The sequence below is a fragment of the Cetorhinus maximus genome, chromosome 16 (genome assembly GCF_964194155.1).
Source record: "Cetorhinus maximus chromosome 16, sCetMax3.hap1.1, whole genome shotgun sequence".
NCBI classification, from domain to species: domain Eukaryota; kingdom Metazoa; phylum Chordata; class Chondrichthyes; order Lamniformes; family Cetorhinidae; genus Cetorhinus; species Cetorhinus maximus.
In genome coordinates this window covers 33005538-33031527 of record NC_135894.1, presented here as the reverse complement: position 1 = coordinate 33031527, position 25990 = coordinate 33005538, and the positions used below count along the sequence as shown (strand labels likewise).

At 38.9% G+C, this 25990-nt stretch overlaps 1 protein-coding gene across 1 annotated transcript in view; it reads left to right on the top strand.

Annotated features, from left to right (window-relative positions):
• Positions 1–25990, top strand: part of tbx15 (T-box transcription factor 15) — a 92612-nt gene that overhangs the window by 17129 nt on the left and 49493 nt on the right. The window contains exons 2-3 of the mRNA XM_078559612.1: positions 19124–19349; positions 23682–23783. Of these exons, the coding sequence (XP_078415738.1) occupies positions 19124–19349; positions 23682–23783 (328 nt within the window). The remainder of the gene's footprint in view (positions 1–19123; positions 19350–23681; positions 23784–25990) is intronic.

Genomic DNA, 25990 nt, shown 5'->3' with positions numbered 1-25990 from the left:
AGACGGCAGCCAATATGGATCATCCACTTAATACTTCTGGCTAAAAATGGTTGCAAACATTTCAGCCTTGCCTTTGCACTGATATGCTGGGCTCCCCCATCATTGAGGATGTGGACTTTACAAGACCAATCCAGAGTCCCTCCCACCCCTCTCTTCCCTTAGATTCCTGCATCTTTTTTCCTTCAAATATTTTAGAACAAAGAACAAAGAACAAAGAAAAGTACAGCACAGGAACAGGCCCTTCGGCCCTCCAAGCCTGCGCCGATCATATTGCCCGTCAACTAAAACATTTTGCACTTCTGCGGTCCATATCCCTCTATTCCCATCCTATTCATGTATTTGTCAAGCTGCCTCTTAAACACCACTATCGTACCTGCTTCCACCACCTCCTCTGGCAGCGAATTCCAGACACTCACTACCCTCTGCATAAAAAACTTGCCCCGCACATCTCCTCTATAGTTTTCTCCTCTCACCTTAAATCTATGTCCCCTAGTAATTGAAATATTTTAAATTCAACATACAATATTTATATACCATTTTGTCTGATTATGATGAATTAGAGTTATATTGAAGACCTTTAGATTAAGAATACAAGTATACTGGCACTTTACTTCACTGCAAAGTGCAAAAGATGACCTAAAAGTCATCCAACTCTGGAATCAGATACTGATCAGACTCCGGAATAGTGTTTGGGCTTTTTCCTACTCTGACTTATATTGAATTTGACATCAGCTGGGTATAACTCAATCACATGATCAGGAAAAGTTTACAAAGCAATTAGACTTCCTCAACCTTTTCTAAACTTAAACAGAGGTTCGGTGAAATATTTTGGGAAAACGGGTATAAGACTGGTGCTCTCTAGTAGTTGTTAGAACATGACTGACAACCTGCAGCATAACTCTGTTGCTGGCAGTTGCAAATCATGCTCTGCAGATACCCTCAGACCAGCCCACTAAAGCACTATTGAAGTATAATAAGTATTCAACCACACACACACACACACACACACACACACACAATCTCTTTGAGTCAAATTTCAATTTTTATTAACTACTGAAAAAATATAACTCAAAGGTGTTATCATTTATTCCCTATATCAAATATACAGCAAGCATGGATTAGAAGGAGTCTTTATGGTATTATCAGTTATATTTAATAGATTGTTATGTTATTACTGGCAAAGCCAATGGTCCCACTGTAGGCGGACATTAGAGAGACTTGGCTTGATCTGTAATTCCAGACTGAACACTGATTAGACTTGTGTTTGATAGATGGATAAAAGTCAATGAAATATGAAACCATATATACAATTCTAACTGTCTGGACAAGAAAAAAGTTATAATTCACTGCAATTTTCTCTAGGAATCAGAGGACACTGAAATCGCAATGAGAACAGGTTCCCTTATGAAATATTATGAATTCTAGGTTAAATTGGAATCTTGTCCTCATAGTTTACCATATGGATTTTTTTTATTCCCTAGACTGCATTGTCAGAAAGATTTAAACAGTGAAAAGTACGCCTCAATTTACTTCGATACTTATAAAATCAGTTGCAAAATATTATCATATAACTCAAGGACGAACATAATAAACAGATAATTTGCTGTTCTGCAGACGAATTATTATGCATTAACTGTAGGATAACTTCTTCAGGTAATTACTAGCAATGATATTCACAGAGCACCTCACTAGTTTTAGTTTTATTTAAATTACATTTTAGTGTTTTGAATATTCCTATTTATACAGCTCCTCAATGATCTCAATATGTACACATGTAAACATTTGAGGCAATACCAAACAATTTTAAAATATTAATAGAAAACTGAAAAAACAATTGTCAGTCCATAACCATTAAAAAGGCTGAGGACAGTGGTGGTAAACATCCTCTGCAGACTTGTTGCATTTTCCTAACAGGCCACTTGCTTAAAAAATTGTACCTAGGACCCTATTAAAGAGCTTTGTAAATTGAGCTATTTAAATCTGTGAAGTGCTCTCTTCATGATCTCTTGTTGGTCATACCTATCTCATTCCACAAAGAGTCTGGTTTATGTAATATAATGGATAGTGCACAATGGTAGTGGTACCAGCTAGGTTATGGGGTCCAAAGATGGAAGATTGTGCATAAGTGATGCCTGGGAGACTTATGAATCTCAAAAGTAGCTCAATAGTGTCTTAAACAGTTTGGCGGCTATCTATTATTATTTTTGGACTGCAGCTTTGATTAAGGGAATAATCTGCTTTTTCTTTTTTAGATTGTTATCAAATCAATGTGCAAAGACTCAAGGCTAAAGAGTCTCAGTTATATTTATGCTTAGCATCTCTGTGAAGCAGCTTCTGCTTCAAAGTGGCATAATAGTGCTAGTGTGCCAGGATAGCAATCTGAGATCATCTGGAGGAGACTACCTCATAAGTGTGGTGTCAAGGTCATTTAAAAATGTGCTCAGTTCCATCGAACCTGCTCTTTGATGGTAAGGCTGAATTTATTGCTCACCCTTGGTTTCCTCAAGGGTGTTAAGTGTCAACTATGTAGTGCAGAATGGTAAGCCAGTCCAGGAAGAAATGGAAAATTTCCCTCCCTGAAGTACATTAATGATGCAGTTAGGTTTTTGCAACAGTCCAGCAGCTTGCAATCTCAGTTGACGGGCATAGTTTACCAAATTTACTGAATTCAATGCCACAACTGACCATGGTGGGATAGGAACTCACAAGCTCTGGATTATTGGTCCACTACCATATCATATCCATTATAAACTGAAACCGAACTAATTTCACTAACTTGAGTTTGAGAACACTCCGCCTCAATAGATTCAACATTTTCTGGTTAAGAGTAGAGGTCTGCATGTGTCAGGACACACTTATGCACAGAGATCTATCCTGGGTCTCTCAAAATTACCCTGGCTGACAGCATCAAATTTGCAGTCAGATGGTATAAACAGGGAGGTGCTGGCTGCGAATGGACACCATATGTATCAATCTGAGATCATCGCTACAATATAATTACAGTTGAAGAGTGAAAACAGTACTGGCAAAGAACCAGGATGTGCGTGGCGGAGCATGATAGGTGCTATAGAACAACTTAGGTTTTGTTCTGGCAGTGGACTATGAGAATTTAATCTGCAATGCATGATATTGTACAGAATAGTTTTGTTGTCAGCTAGGCCTTGAGACTAGATTCCAGATTCTAAATCATTCCCTGATATCATAAATTTATTACAGCACATATATTTATAAATTCTTATATTGTAGATTAATAGCATCTTTGATAGGTTGTAGTGTCATCATTTGTAAGATTTACTTGGCTTAGCTGATCTCCTGTGAGTAAAATGGAGACCATATTGTTCAGCTGCTAGCCCGGTTTGCCCCTGTAAGACCACATGTCAGGCACTTCCTCTGGGGAATGTACTCTAAGTAGTCCCTAAGGTCAATTAGAAGCTAATTACTGTTGTTGTTGGAAGTTTTTGTAAAACAGCAGCCGCTTGGAGCAGAAAATAACTAGATTTCTTTTCCATTTTGTATACCTTTTTAAGATTACTCTTTTGTGATTTTGTTCATATGTGTTAATTCTAGAGTATTAAATTGGAAAAAAAAGACAGACTGTCTCAAAACCTTTATATAAAATATTGACAGATTTGAAGAAGGAACTGAGTGGCAGATAGGGAAGAGCCTTGGGGAGGTCTTGTATGAATGAGTCAGTGGATAAAGTAATAGAAAAAGATCAGAGAAGTCTAGTATCTCACTGCAGTGATAGAAAATGTTCACTCGCATATCATTGGATCAGTACACTGTTGGGGAATGTTCCTTGTAGAAATCAGAGCAGCTGCACAATTCTTGTTTGCTGCAATCTCATTAAGCGTAGAGCTTCTGTGTGAAGTTTTTTTTAAATGGATGACTTGACGTCCATTATGTAGCTGTTGTGTCAACATCTGGCGTACTGGATCTTCAGCAAAAATCATTTACTTATTTTCAATGGCAGTACCAAATACAGAAATCCGAGTTATTTAAATAATCAGTCAGGCTTCCAACTCTTGTTGTGCAGCACACAGGTATGGATGTGAAGTGAAGCTCGAATGGGGCATGTTAAATGCCTTTCATCATTGAATAGCCAACTAATACGGATATATTCAAAGTGGTTTTCCTGATCACTACTCCCTTATGAAAGTATTTGGTATATACTTTCTATTTCCTAACTGTAAGCTCTTTTTAAATGTTTCCTTGTGACAAGAGGAAGCAAGGTTTTATTGTATGTCAGTGTTTGTAAGAATGAAATTGGCCAATTACTTCCTGTGCTGGGCCAGTAGATGACCCTGCAACTATAGGCACTGTGGGTACTGATGCAACGGCTGCCTGTGTCAATGTGTTAGCTGATATTTATAGTTATTTTAGTGGGGCAACTGGGTATGATGGACATGGCGCCATCATGAGAATCATCCCCATAATCTTTGCAAGTCCCACAATTCACCTGAAACTGGATACTTCCTCAGAGATCTGTGTGAGATTTATGAGGTTGTTGAAGACACATGTTATGACCATCACAAATTGATTGCCAAACATGTTGAAATTGGAATCAAAGGTCTGTAGACCCTCATTCATAGTATTCAGTAAGGAACCTATGACTGCACTTGGAAGATCAGGCAAATGTGCTATGGTCAGAGTGGTCACATTTTCCATGGGTGTTGCACAACTTTGTTACATGGAGATACATCACTGCATGTTCTGCATTCTTCAATGGATGGTCTCAAATTGTACTGGTTTCTTGTTCACTCTCAAATAGCTACACTTGTCAGCTGCAGTCCTTGGTCCTTCAGCCAGCATGTTGCAATTCTTCCAAGTGTACCTGTACTTTCTTTGTGTTTTGTGCTTCCCCAAGTGCTCCCTGCTGGAACCACCATAGCATGAAAATATCTGGATATATTGCCATTGAAAGAGTTAGTGCTGAGAAATGCTTGGTTAAGACTGCATGTCGTATTCTGACACTTTCTAGATGAACAGAAGAATATATTTTGGAATGCTGGCAGTAAGACGCCCTCTGGAACAGAGTTTGAAGTGCCCTTTGTAATGTGGCTGTGTAAGAGTGAATGAGTGAATAAATAAGGAGACAAAACATGATATTCCATGAATGATATCCATGGTCATCCATGGTTTGGGGATGGCTTGCAAACGCTTCCTACCATTTTCTAGCTATTGTCAAAATTTCAGCATCTGCAGTGTGCTCTCCTATGAGTAATCAATGGTTGCAGTATCTGTGACCTTCTTTCCATCTGTTTTTCCTAATGCCAAAAATGTGTTGGAAAAAGCAATATGAGAGATATGTGTGATCTAAGGGCCCAAATGAGCAATCTCCTTAAGCAATTGCAGCAACTTTGTGGCAACATGCTTGGTCTTTATTGTTTGCCACATTTCTTGGGCTACATCTTCCTGGCTGCAAAGTGAAATGATTTGGTATAACATGAGTTTTCTTGTACATTTGGAAAGTACATGAACTATATAGAGCTGTACATTGGACATTACAACAGCGACTTCAAAAGTGCACTCCAAAATCTGGTTGTGAAGTGCTTTGGGATGTCCTGAGGTGGTAAAACATAAATACAAATCTTTTATTTTTAAATCTTTGGTACTGCAGTAGACTTACATTACTGTGTTGTTATGATACATTGTAAAAAAAAAACTATTGAAACTATGAGAAAACTTACCTTGACAATTTGGAATAGACCAGTACATTTATCCTTCTCCTGCTCCTAAGCCTTGAACACAGATGAGGCAGGATTCACTCTATCTATCACATCTAGAGTCTCTTGGCAGTATCCTCGACTGCAGTGTGCCCTTCCATTTCAAAATATTCATCCTTCTCTGCAACACTTCCTACAGGAACACCTCCAAATTTGCCTCTTGGAATGGTGCTGCTTAGTGTCTGTGCCTTGCTTCAGCATTTTATTACCTTTTCAATTAGTTCCATTTTAAGACCTGGTCTTGGAAAATAACACACACTCACAGTCAAACTTCCAGTACCTCATGTTCTAAATCTAAAAATGCATTTAAATGAACCCACCTTGCATTAGAACCTGATAACAGCTCAGCAGAGGTGGACTCTGTGCATGGAGAGCAGCAATTCCTGTACTGTTGCAACCTGATCACATAATCATCCCATGGTATCAGCCTGTTTGATAACTTTAAGCATGAAGAAGCTATTCCTTAAAATTGTATTTAACTTGTGACTTCTCTAGCCTTAAATGTTCTGTTTTTGGTCTCTGATCCCAGTTTACACAGTACACCTTTCTGCAACCAACTTATGGATTTTCTTCATAATCATCAAAATAAGATTATGTACGGTTCCATAGTTTTTTCTTCAGTGTGTATATTGCTATTCTGGCATGATAGCCCTGAGGGCTTGAGGAGTCCCTCCTAATTGGGCATGTTATGGCTTGTTGTCAATGGCCTTCCCAGTGGCAACACCCCATCCTGCCCTCACCAACCAAACCACCCCCCTTGCCAGGGCCTGCCCAACTGGCCCTGGTGACCACCAACCCCACTCACTCTGCTGGGAGGGTGACATTCATTGCTATAATCCCGGCTGGGTGTACTCCCATCTGTGGTTTCCGCTCTTGGTGGGGCTGCTGGGAATGAAGTGCTGCTGTACCTCTGATAGTCAGCAGCTCTTGAAGGCAGGCTTTCACCCCTTAAATGGATGGGAGCCCCAACAGCAGCTCATTAGCATAGAATTGGCATAGAATCCAGCTTGGGCTCCTCCTAAAGGCTGAGGTGTGATTGCCCCCAGCTTTCCAGCCCATTGATGGGGCCACCACCACCCCGAAAAAATTCAATCTCATGGGTGCAAATTCCACAGAGCAGTTTGAAATTTTTTATTTAGTTTTTAAAAATTTATCAAGCTGTCAGATTGTTATAAAAACCCAAATGATTCACTAATGTTCTTTAGGGATGGAAACCTTGTTCTTATCTGGTCTAGTCCAGCTGACTCCTAATTCCCTTCTCAAGTGACCTAGCAAGTAATTTATAGCAAATCACTACCAGCAGTTCAAAAATGTGGCTCACCATGAGCATTTCAGGGCAAATAGGGATCCGCGAAAACAGGTAACCTTAGGAACATCACAACCAGACCCATTTCTGTCCTAACTTCATGTCTCAGCGCAAGTAACTGGATAACAATTAGGAGTGAGTCTTTCATTGGTTCTTTTCACCTCTTTAGCCCAGGAGTAAAAGCAATGCTTCCCCCGCCAGTTTAGGTTACATTAGTTAATACCTTGTGGTGCAGGAATTAAACCTGAGACCATTCCTATTTATTGAACTCAATACTACAGGGACCAGTGCTCTTATTCACTATGCTTTTGAGTGCAGGCACATTGATTTTAAAAAATGCATATTCTTTGAAGATAGACTTTCAATATTTTTGTGATACTGTGCTGCAGCATGTGATATATGGACTCCATATAATTTATTTTAATGTTACAATCCGGTTAGGGGCCATTAATATCTAAAGAAAAATCTGAACACCCTGTGAGTAACCAACAGAACTACACCACATTTTTAAACAAAACCAAACTTTATCGTATATAAAGAGAAGTTAAACAAAGCAAGCACCATTAACAACACTATAGTTTATAAAGACTTAAGCCATAAACTCAGTTCTACTTTTTACTTTCCCCAAGATTTTCCTTATCTTACAAAATCTTAAAGGTGTATTCACTTTTCCCAGACCTTTGGAATTCAATTTAATTCTCCTCAGTGTCCAGCTATGCTCTGAGGTAAGATTCTACGGGGTCCTTCCATTAGTTGTTTGGCTACATGGCCCTTTACCTTTTGTTTACCGAGCTCAGTACTGTCGACACCTCAGCTCCTTGATCAAGTTGCCAGCACATACTCAGATGCCTTCCCAAGCTAACTCCGCTGACTGCTTTCTGCCACAGTGCTCTGTGAGGACCTCTGTAGATTTCTTCCACTAGCTACAAGCTAGAGCAAATCATCCAGCTGCTTTTCCCTCACGCAATCCAACCTGAGATAGAGCCCCACCCACATTCCATTCGGTGAAAAACAAAGTTAGTATTTTCTCTACTTAAGGGTTGGCTTGGCTAACATTAATTTCCTTCATTTCTCCCCACTTAGTGAATTGCAGCCTACACATGACCAAATCTGAAACTGCCCCTGTATGTTCCCAAACTGAACTACTTGCTTCTGTCAGCAAAAACACAGATAAATTAAACAAAAGAACCTTCTAACCAAAGCTCCACCCTGAATCACTATCTCTATGGCAATGTGGCATGTTTTGGGATAATTCAAACTAAAATGCAAATGAATCATGTTACCTTCAACACAGCTCTTGATTCTGCAACCCATATGAGCTTTTAACTTTTTTCATTCAGGTAACAATAAACAAACTGGCTCTACCAAGAAATCCAGAAATGGGTCACCTATTGTTTAAGTTTTTTTTCACAATCAACTCTGACCCCATGAGATAAACATGGTTTACCTTTTAAGTATAATTAACTCCAAGCTTGTTTGAATTGCATTTATTTCAGGGTTGCTTATCAGCTTCTTAACCAGGCTTTTCCATTTATATTACATCGAACACTTTAATCTCCAACCTATAAGTTATATTCCTAAAACCAGGAGTTATATTCTAAAACATATGAATCATGAACCAGATTTTTGCAACATTAGCAATACATACCTATAATATACATTGTAATTGTAAATACACATATATAATATGGGTACTTTTTACAATTAACTTTCTTGACATTTAAGATTCTGATGAAGTATACAGCACACAATTTTACAACACACATAAGATTTATCTGAGTTTTATTTACAAAGAATCATAAATATAACAAAGACTTTAGATGTTCTGTTTTGCAAAGATTTTGGACTGGACAACTGTATTTTTTAAGCACAAGATCTCGTAAAATTAGAATATATATGAAAGAGCTGGAAATAAGGCAGAATTCAGGTGGTAGTGCAATTAAAAAACACCCTTACCCTCTAAGATTAAAATGAAGAATAATAAAACAGGAATTTTTATTAAAATCACATTTCTGATTTTTTTTCTATTTTTTCCATTCAAATGTTACTTCTGCCAGATGGAATTTCCAGTGTAAGTGTTCACACATGTCGTTCTGAGTGACAAGCAGGAATCAAAATGTGAGCAATGCCTTTAATGTATACTGCTACCATTGAGTTTGAAAGTAAAATAATTTAAAAATAAACATTATTTTCTCCAAGCTGTATAGCCAACTGATTTTCAGATGTTACTGAATTTATTTCATAAATCACTTTTTAATTGCAGGTAATGAAGTTAGAAGTGAGTTCTCACAACCTGATTATACATTATAAATGGCTATACCAACTATGAGGAGAAATTATCATTGACATGTATAGCACATGCAAATCTCTTTGTACAATTGAATATTTGCTGTATATTGAGCTAATAACTTGATGCTAGAATAATCCATTCGGAGGAGAGTAAACATCACAGGAACCGATTGCTTAGCAATTAATAATGTCCATTGACCCTGGGCTGATAAAAGGAAAATCAGCAGTGGTTTTTGCCCCCAATCGTTATCCAATGGTGCCCACTGAAAGGAGCATGTTTGTGGATGTCAAGGGCACACAAGGCTTAGATGCAATGCCCCCTCCCCCCCTACGCCACAGTTATTAAACAGCCTGTTGCCATTCACTAATTAGATTCACTCATGAAAATGTCCACTCATACAAGGTACTAGAGAGCAGTAGAACTATTCCAAGACTGACTTGTTACATTCAGGAAAGGATGAGAAAAAGGCTAGAAAATTGGCAGGAAAAGTTCATAGTAGAAACATTAAGCTTGTTTGCTCATCAAAAGGTCTCCAAGTAAATTTCTGACATTTTAACATTTTACAAGACACTTTAAAGTACTTATCTTCATTTTAATCTCTTGGCTCCCTTGCGTGTATTACAAAATGGATTAACTGATGCCTCTAAATTCTATAACAGGTACAGAATATAGAGAATGTATATTCAGAACGGAGGCAGATACAATCAACTAATCTCACAAGTTAAATGTGGCTTGCTAAGTCTGGTTAATTTAGTTGACTTTTGCTCAATGTCCTTAGGCAAAATATTGTTCACATTGGAAATTGCTTCCATGACATCCTGGGGTCACACTGTTGTTCAACCCAAAGATGATTGTTAAATATATGAAATGTGAACAGAACTTCCATCAGTTTTTTTTTACCCTTAAGGCAAGCTTCTTTGCTTCCCACCTGGCAGCTGGAATGAGAACTGATGAAATTGCAAAAGTATTTTTCAGTATCAGAGGGATTTGGGCTGAAAAGCCATATGTCGCAGAAATCTGTGACTTAAACCAGTTACACCATTCAACTTGAAATGCCTTTTCAATCTATTCAAATTGTTATGTAGTTTAAGAAAGCTAATGTAGTTGCATGATTTTATATATTTCCTGACTTTTTAGTTGTAACATTTGATTAATTTATCCATATCAAGGGGAATCACAGATGTAAAGTGAGAACATTTAATGTTGACACCAGTACTTTGAATCTACTTCTTTGTGTTGTGTTTTCCTTTTACTCAATTGGACATTCATGCCCCATGAGCATTTCACAACCAAAAAGCCTTACAAGAAAATGCTGCATCAACCCAGAGGGACAAAAGAGTGGCTGGCTTAGAAACCTGTTCCACTTTAATTTTCCCTGCCTCCTTCCCTGTGAGGGAACTACTGGCCTCTATTCTATACTTCACACAGTGATGTGGGTAAACATTTTAACTTCATGGTGGAGGAGATCTTTGAAATTAATACACATCCCACTCTTTTGTGGCAACACAAAACTTTTGTCACTCCACAGTGCCTTATCTTGAATCTACATCTAAACTCAAATGAATTAATATCTTTTAAGATGTGTACTTTTAAAGTGGAAAGTTACATGTATTGACAACATACATGGAGGGATCAGATGCATGTGGAGCAATAGACAAATGACAATGAGTTATAAGATTGTAATTCAATTGAGTATTTCTGAGAACCTGATTAACAATGAGAGAGCCCCAGGCATTTTACAAATCTCAATAGGATTGTAATTCTTAATTAATACTTTTCGATCCACCAGATGTTTGATATTCTATACATAGTGTAGTCTGTAATTTTTTTTTCGTTACATTTCTCCACCATTAAATGATTGCTGCATTGCCTATAGTTAAAGCAACATGTTAAGGTGAATGTGTAACAAAAGTAATAATGACACAGATCTAAATGCATAAGTAATGTATTTTCAGCTCCTACATCACAACATCATACAACAAGGAAGGGAGGTCAGCAGTGAATTAATGGGAAATGCATTGCACACTATATAGTATAAGGGAATAATTCAAGATAATGTATTGTACTTCCTCTAAATTGCTGCATTTGTATATTGACATTATTCAATACCTTAGATACAATATTTCTAAATATTGTATTGCTCAGGAATGTAAAACGCCCTGCTTCTAATCTATCAACTATACTTCGTGTGCCATTGTGGCTGGCCTTATGAGCTGCTAAATTTAGATTGTTTGAGAGCTGCTGCTTAAATTACTAATTCTGGTAAGAATGGTGACTACATATAAACTAAAGCAGCTTTCTGAGCAAGAAATGTTAAATGCTGGTGCTTTGCAACATCAAAATTTTATTGCTCAGCAAATTATTTTTATAATTTTTCTATAGGATTAGGAAACCCTATGACATGTACAAGCAATATTTCAAGTCTGGCACTGTGACATTGTAGTATATATTAAACTTATCTTGTGTTAAAATGTTACTTTTTAATTTTCAACAACATAATCTGTAAAATTCTTCCCGCCTTTACCTATATCATTTCATCAAAATCAAGATAAATAGAAAGCAACTTCAAATATAATTCTAGTACAGCACTTGTGCCTATCCACATCTTGTTTAGTTCCATCCTATTCAACTCCAATGTACCATTTCACTTCGCCTTCACACCCATCATACCAAATTTCTGTACTTGTTCCATATATCCATTATCTTGTGGTGGAACATTGTTTGAATCTCACATCTTGCTTGTATCATATGCATTCTTTTGTTCGTATTCTCTATTTCTGCAATCACAATCTAAGCTAAATTGCACACCTACATATGTATTATTCATTCCCCTCAGTATTTTAAAATATTGGATCATGTTCATGTTCAACCTCTTTTTTAATAGTAAAAACAAATCAACTTCTGTAAGTTTCTTGTCATAACTTGAAGCCACAATACTTTGCATTATTCTCACTGCTATTCTCAGTCTGTTCACCAACGAACAATCTTTCTTTGCAGATGGGAACCTGAAATTTCCATTGAGCTTTTCTTGAATCTCCTGTTATAACTTTGGTAAAAGATAAATAGAATGGCCATTTCTGCCATTCCTCCCAATTTTCTAATAATTTTCCATGAAAGCTGTGACAGTAAGGGAACCTGATGTTGAATGTAGTGTGGACAGCCTGGAGGGAATTTCTGAAGGGTTTTTCAGATCGCCTGCCGTAACTTTGGTAGAAAATCAGCAGAGAAGCCATTTCTGCTATTCCTTCCCCAGAGTGTCCAAAACGACGTACAATATTCTAATTCTAGCCTAACTGGTGAGTCATTGTAATCTGGTCAAATTATAATCAAATGTTTATGAGACACACCTCAGTATTTGACAACTGTGTTGATAACACAGTTCTGGCTTAAGTGAATGCTACATCAACCTAAAGTGAACCTATGTAATATACTCTCTATTTTATGCCTTTAATGACTTTCTGTGAATTGTATATAAGATTCTTGCTGTTGTCTATCTAATGTTTTGTATAAATATGACTTTGCACTATGCCCTATTTATGAAGCAATTGTATTACCCAATCCCAATGGCAATAGTTCCAAAATGCATTGAGAACTGCTGTGGCCCAGCATTTGAAATTGAGGAACTTTATTTGGAATTCTTACAAAATGTAGTCTACTCTAGATATCTGAATTGCTACTCCATGCAGGGAATTCAAACTGACAAAATCATTTGTGGTCATTCCTATTATATAAGATTCCTCATTGAAGCCATCAATGGCTGATACCTGGTGGCACTCTTGCCTCTGACTCAGAGAGTTGGGGTTTATAGCCTCGACCCAGAGACTTAAGCACAAAAATCTACACCAGGGGTGACATTTTCCAGATGAGACATTAAGCCAAGGTCCCATCTGCTCTCTTAGATGGGCTTTAAAGATCTTATGATACTATTTTGAAGAACAAATGGGAAGTTAACCCTGGTGTCCCAGCCAATAGTTATCCCTTAATCAGCATCACTAATGGCAGGTTATCTGGTCATTATAACTTTGCTGTTTGAGGGATCTTGCAGTGCACAGGTCAACTGCCATATTTCCCACACAGTGGCTACATTTTGGAAGTATTTATTGGCTGTTAAGCACTTTGGGACTTCCTGAAGTCATGAAAGTTGCTATATAAATGCAAGTCTTCCTTTCACTATGTTTAGCAACAAAGCTCTCCTTTGAGTCTTGCCCATAATCTGGATTCAGATTCAAATTCATTAGTTATAGTTATAACTATAATTATTGTTACAGACATGCACATAATCATAAGTGCAGACGTTTCATTGAGAGGTATCAACATGCTTCGAAAATACAATTACTTCAATGCAAAATACATATTTTTGTTAAGTGTTTTTTGTTGGTGTTGTTTAGATTGATTGAATTATTTATTAGGCTGTGGTGCAAATACCCTGCCAACTGGCTATATTTAACCTTTAATTTACAAAAATCCTTATCCAAGCATAACTTTTATCGAAGCATAAATGTTCTTGGCAGTCTAATGATACATTAATCAAGATTCAGCTGTACATTCACCATTCCCTCCGAATTAGAATTTTCAGTTTTCCTGGATGTGAAATTATTTTGGCTAAAAAAATGATTAACTTAAGATAAATGGAGTTTAAAAACACTTGCCTACTGTTAACCATATTAGAGTCACTGATATGAGGTAACTGATCAGCATTGCCCTTCAAGAATCCAGAGCACCATTGTGAGTGGCATCAAGCCTCCTCTCACAGTCAATGTTGGATATGGTGGATTTTATACTTAGTATCTTTTCATTAGGTAAATTTAACCCAGATGCATATTCTTTCTGATTTTGTACGTTTTCTTTTCCTATCTAAATAAACTTAAGATATGGTAACTATTTATGTCATGTTTTGGGGTTTTTAGACTATTTCTCCACAAACTTTTTTTGGAAGATAAGTTACTTTTCAAGCCCAATATTTCAAAGCATTATTTATTTGCATAAGTTTAAAAAGGCACTGAGTAGTAGGTGGTTAACATGATAATAGAAGTTATTTTTATTCCCCAAAGAGCATAAACAAAAGCAATTTGTTGATAAAAGCAAAATACTGCAGATGCTGGAAATCTGAAACAAAAACAGAAAATGCTGGAAAAACTCAGCAGGTCTAATAGCATCTGTGGCAAGAAAAATAACGAGTTAATGGCCAGAATTCTGACATTGGAGTGTAGGGGTGCTTGGTCTCTTCGCCTGCCCACCAACCTTAAGGTTGGACGGGCAGCGTTGATAACTACTTTGATTGGGTTTTTAATGGCCTTAATAGGCCGTTGACAGTTCGGTGGGTGCGCAGCTGCCTCCGGCGCGTGCCCACCGAACGTAATATCTAAATGACGCGTGCTGACGTCGGGACGCATGCCCGACATCACCGCATGTCATTTTACGTGTTGGCGTGCCGGGCTCGGCCCCGCATGCTGATGTCAAAATTCTGGCCATAGAATAGAATCATAGAATAGTTAGAGCACAGGAGACCATTCGGCCCATCATGTCCATGTCAGCTCTCTGCAAGAGCAACTCACCTAGTTCCACTCCCCCATCTTTCCCCATAGCCTCTCCAATTAAGTATCCAACTCTCTTTTGAAGACCTCTATTAAATCCACCTCCACCACACTGTCAGGCAGTCCATTCCAGGCCCTAACCACTCACTGCATAAAAATGTTTCTCCTCATGTTGCCATTGCTTCTTTTGCCAATTCGCTTATTATTAATTACATTGGATGTAACTGTATTAAAATGCAATAAATGTTTATGATATAGTATTGCTGTAATATCTGTTGTGTTAACAGATGGTTCATTAACTACTTGAATCTGATGTTTAACCACTATGTTTGCATTTATCTTGAGATAAATATTTATTAAGCTCAAATCATTTTATGTACTCAGCAGAGGTAATAGCAACACAAACCACCAGCAAAATGGGACCTGTTATGTTCACAGAAGCAGTGGAGAAAAAATAATTCATATTAAGCATAACATGTTAATTTGCTCATTGTGTTGAGGTTTAAACTAGTACAGAACCAGGATCCAGATGAGCCACCTTTTTATATCTTACACTGGAACTAGCTTAACAAGGGTTTACACTAAAGCCTTGAGAACTGGCAATGGACCTGTACAAGTCTCTTGTAATAAATAAGCTAAATTGTAATTAAAAAATACCAATGTCACCAATTCACTTCTCTGCAGATCTGTTTCAACAACTTTGTAAATAATTTGGCAATACTACCAGTTTAAACTGAGCAGCACACTATAAAATTTCACAGGGCTCTGAGAAGGATAGACTAGATTAGGCTGAATAATTTATCTGACAATTAATACAGAAAATGTAATTGTGATTCACAGGGTTAACCGTGTTAATATAGCGCAAATATGCTATCAATAGCGATGTAAATCTCCAGCCTATCAATACAGTATGGCAAAGCTCAAGTCAAACCTGTTATTTGTCTAATGCACAGTTATATGTACTAGAATAGAACAAGACGTGGATGCTGAGATAAATACGTTGCATAAGCAGTTCAATAATAAATGCCTCAAAAGACAAAAAGAGTCTTTACACTAGGACTCACACTTATTGACACCTTTAACTTCGCTAAACATATTAAAGCACTTTACATTTGGACGTGAGAAGTCAGCAAGAGTAGGAGGGGAGTTATGGGAGGTAGCTGAAGGTGCATTCAAAGAAGTATTTCAAAGTGGAGAGTGATGCAACAAGGCAATGCAGCATTGTTAGTTCTCGACTTTGGAGATAAGATGGTTGAGGGCTCTCCCAGTGATGGTAAAGTGAAGAGCATGACCTTTAAAAATTATTAAATATAGTGTTAGTAGGTGATTCTATTTTGGAATACATTGAAATCCAGCCTAATTCTAATACTTAATAATTCTAACATTTAATAATTATCAAGAACCATTAGATAGATAATTGGTTTATTGAAAAATCATCATGGTGGCAGGTACCAAATTGTGGTGATGATATAAATAAAACAAGTAATCATAACTCATAACATAAGCCTGAATTTTTTAGGCGGCAGGCGGGCTCGGTGGGAGTGGGCAGGGACGGCCGCGCCCGCGATTGGCTCCGCGCCGCCATTTTACGCAGGCGGGCCAATTAAGGCCAGCATAAGACGTATACGTGCAAAAGAGTGCTTCAAACTCCCTGAGGCATGGAGCTGCTTCAGGGAGATTGAAGGGCTTTTCAAATTATTAAATGAAAGGTTTAAAAATTTATTTAAACATGTCCCCTCATGTGACCATGTCACATGAGGTGGGACATGTTTTTATATTTATGAAAGCTTTTTTATTTATTTAATAAAAGCTTTAGGAAACTTCATCCTGCTCAATGATAAGATTTTCCTAAAAAACGCAAAGGCCGCATGGGCTTTTCGCCTGTCCACCAACCTTAAGTTGGACAGGTAGTGCTAACAATTACAATAATTACTTTGTTAAAGCCTTAATAGGCTGTTTACATTTCGGCGAGTGTGCAGCTGACTCCGGCGCACGCCCGCCAAATGAAATATCGCGGGACAGCACGATGATGTCAGGACACACGTCCGACTTCATCGTGCGTCATTTTAAGCATCTGTGTGAGGCCCGCCCCCACACATCAAGTGAAAAATCCTACCCAGTGTTGCAGACATAAGAATAAAGTAGAAAATAATAAAAGGATTGCACAATTATGAACATTTGAGTATACAAATAATGCGTTTCAAAATGCAGGTCTCCTTAATTTACAGAATAATGTCGCCCCTTGACCTCAATGGCATTACCATCGCTGAATTCCCCCACTATCAATGTCCTGGGGGTTATCATTGACCAGAAATTGAACTGGATGAGCCATATAAATACTGTGGCTACTAGAGCAGGTCGGAGGCAAGGAATCCTGTGGTGAGTAACTCACCTCCTGACTCCCCAAAGCCTGTCCACCATCTACAAGGCACAAGTCAGGAGTGTGATGGAATACTCTCCACTCGCCTGGATGAGTACAGCTCCAACAGCACTCAAGGAGCTTGACACCATCCAGGACAAAGCATCCTGCTTGATTTGCACCCCGTCCATAAACATTCACTCCCTCCACCACCAATGAACAGTGGCAGCAGTGTGTACCATCTGCAAGATACACTGCAGAAACTCACCAAGGCTCTTTATAGAGCACCTTCCAAACCCACAACCATGACCACCTGGAAGGACAAGGGCAACAGACAAATGGGAACACCACCATCTTCCAAGCCGCTCGCCATCCTGACTTGGGATTATATCACTGATCCTTCACTGTGTTAAAATCCTGGAACTCCCTCCCTAACCTCTTTGGCGGAATTTTACATTCGGCGTGCGGGGACACCTGAATGTGAAATGACATGCGATGATATTGGGTGTGCGCCCCGATGTCATAATGCTGTCTTGCGATATTTCGTTCGGCGGGCACGCACCGGAGTTGGCTGCATGCCCACCAATAATTGATAGGTTTATTAAGGCCATTAAACAGGTAATTAACATGAATTTTACACTGCCCAACCAACCTAATGGTTGGCGGGCAGGCGAAAAGGCCAAGCAGCCTTTTTGTTTTTTAGGAAACCTCATCCACGAGCGGGATGAAGTTTCCTAAACCAATACAAATGAAATAAAAACTTTCTTTGAAAAATAAAAACATGTCCCATCTCATGTGACACAGTCACATGAGGGGACATGTTTCATTAAAATTCTCATGTCTTTATTTATTTGGTTATAAAACACTTCAGTCTCCGTGAGGCAGCTTCGTGCCTCAGGGAGATTGAAGAGCTCTTTCACACGCATGCATGAAAGAGCACTGGACCCGACTCTCCCTCCTCCTCCCGCCTGCACAGGTAGCGCTCAGCGCTACCGCTCACCATCCACGCGGGGTGGGCCTTAATTGGCCTGCCCACGTGAAATCGTGGTGCTGAGCCAACCATGGGCGGCGGTCGGAGCCCCACCCGCTCCTGCTGAGCCTGCCCCCGCCGAGCCCGCCCGACGAATGGAAAATCCTGGCCCTTATGTTCCTATGTTCTAACAGCACTGTGGGTGTACCTGCACCACAGGGACTGCAGTGGTTCAAGAAGGCAGCTCACCACCACCTTCTCAAGGGAAATTAGGGATGGGCAATAAACGCTGGCCCAGCCGCCAACGTCCACGTCCCGTAAATGAATTTTTAAAAATGAAAGGTCCGCTACACTCTGCATTTCCTGTTAACGTCCATAAATCATATGTTATCAGGTTGAGTTCATTAAATTCTCAATCATCTACATGCTACTTCTGAGATTTATAAAGCTGGGCTATCTTCTAGTCTATTCATTCTATACCTTAGGATGGTGGAATGGTGTCTTTTTTCCTTAATTCCATTTCTCATTTACTTTTATGTGGTTGTGGCAAGAAATATTGGCAATGGGAGATGGGATTCAAGAGTTTTCTTGCCAACTCCCTTTCAGTAAGAGAACATACATTCAGTTGTTTAATTGTGTCAGAGTAGCTTTATAAGCATTTAAGATAATAAAGGAGACAATGATATCTAGGGTTTCTATTCTCTGTGTGGGGGATAATGGCTTGAACGAGATGTCTGGTATCCTCTATTAACATTTTCTTTCTGCCTATATGGGTGGTAATGAAGCAACACACATGAAGTGCTAACCTATCTGTCCCGTTCTGGTGCTGATTGACTTTATCTAATTTCCAAACTTGTATATTTTTACATCCTATTTTTTGTGTTCTTAGTTTCTTTTATCCCTATCGTCTAATGAAATTTCTTATGTTGTGTTTGCAGAGTCCCAGCTGAGCTCAGATCAGGAGCAGAGCCCGGGGGAAGAAGGCGAAAGCCCAACCCAACATACAGCCTGTTCATACAGCTCTCCTCCAGAACTCACTCCCAACTCCACCACATCTCTCCCAACTTCCTCCATGGATGAGATTCAGATGGAATTGCAATGTGTCGATCTTTGGAAAAGATTTCACGATATTGGCACCGAAATGATTATTACCAAAGCTGGAAGGTATCAGACAAGATTTCCTTTTGATCATTTGAATCTGTGCTGTTTTAGTAGAACTCAGCCTGAAGCACTATTTCAAGGCTTATTTCTTTCCAATGATATTTATGCTAAACTACCAGTTCCTCCAGTTTTTCCAGAATTGTCACTCAAAGTTTGCTATCACCACTGGCTCCCCAACCCACAGAGCATTGGTGCTAAAATATTTTTTCTTAATTAGTCCCTTCTTCATCATTCTTCACCAAGCTCTGCAGCCTTATCTTCTAACTTGCAGCCTTCGCTCTTCTGACTCTGGGCCGTTCTTTGTGCACCCCACCCCTCCACCTGCCTTCTTCTGTTCCACTGTCAGTAGCAGAATCTTTGGTCACCATATCGCTACACTCCGAAATTCAGTCCCTAAACTCTTCCTAGTAACTTGTTTCCCTCCTTTCAAAAGTCACCATTAAGTGTATCCTTTTGACTGTTCTTTTGGTTAGTTCCTATAATTTCCGGTTGCTGAACCCCAATTTCCTGTAAAGTAATTTGGAATGTTGGTAGAAGCGCTACATAAATGTGCACTGTTGTTGCAACAAATAGCTTCAGCATCCCATGTAAGGGAGCTACAGTTCCCAACTATCCAGTCAGCCCTGTTGTAATTTCACATGTCTGGAAATAGGAAGTGAGGATAGTATTAGGCTGGATTGCAATCTGCTCAACAATGGAAGCACATACTAACACTGAATGTAAATGATGTTCATTGGGCAGGGTCACAGAAGGGTCCCAGTGGCTTTTGGGCTGAATCCCAGCAAAGAAACATTTTCATCAGAGCAGAAGGGAAGAAGAGAAAATTGATCAGAAAAAAAAATCAAAGGCAAACAGTTAAAAATGTTCACCTCTTGTTACACTTATTACATTTTTAAATTTATAGTAAATTATATATTTTTCAAGAAACACCCTTAATTCTCCGCACCCACTCTACATGGAAGATTTTGCAACCTAGCCAAGAATTAACAAAACTTGGATTCATGAAACTTGAAGCTGCCAACAGCTGGCTTGGAATACAGGAATTGAAAAGGAAACTATTCAAATCACCGTTCCCATGAATTAAAAAGTTGAAATAATTTACTTAACCTTTTCCCTCAATATTTACATTTTTGGAGATGATTTATTAACAGAAATGTTGATTTGAGCTTTATGGATTTTTTTTTTGGCTTAAGCCTTTTAGAAGCTGTGATTTAAAAATACACAGTCTGAAATTCTGACTGTTATTCAGGGATGGCGCCTGCCTGTGCCCACCAACACTGATAGCAGCATTGTTGGCAGGGTCTGCAGCAGCAAGTTTCACTTGAATTAGGTCAGTGGGTGTCCATGGCACAACGGGTGAAGCTTTGGTGCCCATGTGCACCTGAAAAATTCTCTCTCCTGCCTTCCATTGGATGACAAGCCAAGTTTCCCTTCAGCTCTGCCCCACCAACCCGTGCAAGCTTTTGATACAGATTATTGGCAAAAAAATAGCAATTCTGGAGTTCAGTCTGTTTCCCTTGCCTAAACTGACAACCTCACCCTGCTGGGGCTACTTGCACTAATACCAAGTTTTTTGTGTCTCACTCAGCATACAGGTGTTCAGTACTAATTCCAACTAAGCTGCGGATGTGGGAACTTCAAGGGTAGGTAAGATCCTACCACAACACAGCGCCCTTGTAAAGGGTGGGTGGAGGTTCTAACCCTTACAAGGCTAGCTGGAAAATTATAGAATTGGCAGGGACCAAAGCACAACTGGGTGCCTTCCATTTTCTGGTAGGTTCTGCCAGAGTGATACCAGCCAGGCGTCTGGTGGAAATCCAGAGTCAGGGTGTATTTCTTGTGGATTAGTTATAAGAATCCCCCAAGTATTGCCCTTTTCAGTATTTTCCTCAGCAAAACTTATACGATTAAACCCAGTCCAAACACGGCATTCTACTGATTTAGCAAGTGCTCACTGTAATACACGTTTCTGCATTCTGATATAAATCTGTTGCCTATTTGAACCCATTCACCATTTCCATTGATTATATATCATTTTATTTTTCATTCTGGAACTTGTTTTTTCATAAAGTGAACTCCCTCTCTCAATCCACACTCTGTCCTTCTCCTCCATAGAATGTCATCCTCACCAACATGATGCACTGTTCCAAACATTTGTTTATGGAGCTCTTCATGCAGCTGCTAAGAAAAGTATCAGGGAACTTTGAGTTGACTTGGCCCATGATTTTACTGCCCTGTCCAGACTGTTAACTGAAATTAGGAATAAATAAGGAATCATTGATACAAGACTGATACCATTCTGTATAATATCATAGTGGTGCTGCTCCAAAAAAAATCTCAGTGAACCTGATGAAACAACTTTCATCTTGCAAGTAAACAGCTTGAACAGGGCATTACTCTGAAAATGTTTTCAAATGAGTCATTGAAAATATAATGTGAAAAGGATTGGGAAATAACCACACAGATACTGCTGACTATTTCAAGGAATTGTTTTCAGAATCTTACCCTGCACTGATTTCATTCAGAACTAAATATAAGTGTATAACATTGAAAAGTTTAAAGAGGAAGGAAATCCCTGAGGCAGTCAAAGTTAATAAAAATAGGCCTTTAATTCCCTTCTCTAAACTGTTTCTGCCATACAATTTCACTTTCAGTTATTCCCTTGTTGAAATTTTTTTGAGTGAGGGCAAAGGCGAAAATGCAAAGTGGCATTAAATTTCATTGCAATGAATTCTGAGCACACAACTCTCTTGCATTATGCATACATGTCACCACTTATTCTGTGCTCAACAGGCCATATGTAAAATGACTGGTACTCAAAATCCCTTTGAAAGTAAATTTGAATCTGTACAAGAATGGGCAGCTTGCAAATCAGGTTCAAATAGAATTAACCCTTCTTGGACTCGCCAACTTTCAATTATGTGGAAACAAGTTTCCCTTTGTTTACTTTCCTAAGGTGCAGAAATTGGCTATTACGGAATACAATGAAATTCCAAATAAGTCTGACTTTCCTATTATATGATCTGGAGCAAATTAAAATTTGCTCTTCATTTTTGATGTTGTTTTATCCCTGATTCCTGCCCTATTCTTTCTCTCCCAGGATCTGTTGTCACATATAGCTTCCTTCATCCAGAATACACTGTGTTTATGTTGTTGATTATGTTGTAACTTACAGAGGTCAAATGGGGCAATAAAAGGGATGCATGCTAAAACACTGGGGCCATTTTCAGTTTTCCAATGTTCCTGGTGTCAAGTCGGAACAAATCAAAACAAAACGTTCAGAACCAAGACAAGTTGACTCATTGAAGTGGAAATATTAATTTTTCTTAGGAATAATTAGCAAAGTTGACAGCCTCCTATTTTGATCAAGCGTCATAAAACTTCAAATTGTGCTGTGCTATTGGTGTGGAACTGATCAAGAATTTATTAATAGAATTCAAACCTTTATGGTGTTCAGAGCTTTGAATAACAGCTGATGAGCATTGACTAAACATCATCATTTTATTTTTTATTCTGAAACTTGCTTTTTCATAAGGTGAACTCCCTCTCTCAATCCACACTCTGTCCTTCTCCTAGAATGTCATCCTCACCAACATGATGCACTATTCCAGGACAGAAACATTTGTTCACTGTTTATGGAGCTCTTCATCCAGCTGCTAGGAAAAGTATCAGGGAACTTTGAGTTGCCTTGGCCCGTGATTTTACTGCCCTGTCCAGACTGCCAACTGAAGTTAGGAATAAATAAGGAATCACTGATACAAGACTGATATATACATTCTGTATAATATCATAGTGGTGCTGCTCCAAAAAAAATCTCAGTGAACCTGATGAAAGAACTTTGAAATCGTGTGGTGATGGCATGTAATTTTGATTTTTACTGAATGTTCCACCTCAGGCTATGTATAATAGCCAAACTCCATAAACTATAAACTAGAGGATGAGCTAACATTTAAAATGTTCCCATGTTTTAAAATCTAAGAATATGATGAAGGAAACTAAGAGATATTTCTCTCCTGCCAGAGAGGAAACTATGTGTGAAGGTTTGGCGGGGACATTGAGCATTTCTAAGATTTGACTAGGGGAAGAGGGAAACATAATATATACCAAAAAAAAAATGATGTTTCCTCTCAGCAGGATGTTGAGGCCTAAAGAAAAGAAGGAAAACTGGAGGGGGAGTCAATTCCCAGACTGCTCTTCAGCACTCACTGCTCTGCTAGTTAACAATCTGTTTGTACTCTCAGTCAGGGAATGATAATGGCTTGTGGAGTAGAGGGAAATATAAAACCTATGAACTAACTCATTATAATTAGAAAACATGGTTAATTTTATTCACAGGCGAATGTTCCCGGCAATTAGAGTGAAGATCACAGGGCTGGATCCTCATCAGCAATATTACATAGCAATGGATATCATCCCTGTGGACAACAAGAGATACCGGTATGTTCCACAGCAATTGGGCCACTTTTGTTTAACTGTGTGTATATATTTAATTTCAGTCCAAAAATATGAGCTCCAATCTGATTATTCCATTATCATTTAATAACGTAGATACCAACTTTGCGAGAGAAGGTGTACTTTGGAAGAAGAACTACAACAGGAACATTGTCTAAGTTAAATTAACTTCCACATATCTTAATGAAGCATTTCTGTTTGATAGGGTTGTTTCTTTTTGTTTGCTCCTCAAAGATGTTTCCAAATGATCGTCAAATTAAAATATGTCTAATACGTGCATAATCATTGAATAATTCATTGTAACCGTCAAAATGAAGCATCACTTCAAATGTATCTGATCTGCTGTAATTTTGAATTGATTTTGTTATTAGTTCAACATTTTTTATATAACTAACTTTAGCTTGGCTTATTTAACTAAGTTTAGCTCGGTTTCTTATGGGGTAGGATTTTCCACTCGGTGTGTAGGCACGCGCCCAACTCGCCCAAGCGTGAAATAGCACACGATGATGTCGGGCGAGCATCCTGATGTCATTGCGTACTCGTGCGATATTTTGGTCGGCGGGCATGCACGAGAGTCGGCAGCACGTCAGCCAACAATTAAGAGGCCTATTAAGGCCATTAAAGTATTAATTAAGTGCTATTTTTTACTGTCTGTCCAACCTTACGGTTGGCGGGCGGGCGAATCTGCCAGGCAGCCTTTGAGTTTTTTAGGAAACCTCATCCACAGGTGGGGTGATGTTTCTGTAGTTAAATTTTAAAAAAATCTTGGTGCAGAATTTTTTCAAATATGCATGTAAAAGTGAGTGAGTCCGCTGTGTGTACATTTTTTCCGTATTTTTGAAAACCTTATTCAGTGGTTTAAAAACGTTCAGTTCCCTGAGGCAGCTCGCTGCCTTCAGAGAACTTTCTGTGAGTGCTCCCCCGTGTATGCACAGACTTTTGTGCTCGCATTCCTCCCGCCCCCACCCTGGCAGTGCTGAGCTTCTCAGGGCGTCTTTCACACTGGCTGGCCGTTAATTGGCCAGCCAGAGTGAAATCACGGTCGGGGGCCGATTGCGGGAAGCGGGCCATTTCCCAGCCGCTCCCAGGCCCGCCCGACAACCCGAAAATCCTGCCCATGATGTACTTGAGGTTCCCTATCACACACATAGTTAACGAATATTGCTCAGCAGCTCTGACTTTCAGCCAGGGAGTTCCTATTTATATTGTCTAGCTGAAACCTCTCTATTGTTCTCCGCATTAGGATCTGCATATATGTGCATTGCTCCTCTTCTAGCAATTTAAGTTGAAATATTTATCATATGTGTTCAGCAGCATCAGCATTTTTTAAATACTTAAACTAATTCAAACGCCCATGAAAACATTTTACACATGGTTCAAAAACTTACAGTTCAGCCCCAATTTTACAAGCTGTAAATGGCAGCCAGAGCCTTGCTTCTGGGTTGTGCAAGTTGTAACATCATGCACCTGATCAGTTCTGCACTGTATTTTATGACTGGGAAGTTTTGGGATAGAAAGAAGTCAGCACAGCAAACAAGCACAGACTACATTTAAATCAGAAAAGTGGTCAGCTGAAGTTCCAATCTGAATTTTACAGCAGTCGACGAGGCACTGTCTTAGCTTGCATCTTGTCCGTATAAAATAGGTGCCTATCTGCATGACCTACTTCAGCATAATGCTTAGAGCAAGGCTTCTAGTCTTTCAGTTAATGTGGAGTACAGCTTTCTTCGGTAGTGACCGTTTATTTACTTTTACGTTTGGAGTTCTTGCTGCCTTTATTCCCCTTGTGCATTTGTGTCTTTTTATTGAAGGCATCAGCTTGCTAAGTAAAACTTACCTGAAGTACTGACAATTGCAGTACAAATTACACTCAACAAACCTGAAAGAATGGAAACAACTTTGGCTATTTTCATACTGCTGCATGATTGGATGGAAACAATTCACGAGGAAAAAATATTCAACATCAACATTGGCTGTTGCTAATACCCAATGGCCATCTTTATGGACAGTATGACTCCTATTCAGTATATCAAAGGAGACCTGTTTTCACCACCTGCATGTTTCAGCCATGAAACTTTTGTTATGCAATAGTCCATAATGCCTACCTTACTTGAAGGTCCACAGGAATGAATGGATGATGTTTGGAGAATCAGGGCTGTCCAATGCAACCATGACTCATGACCCTAATTAGA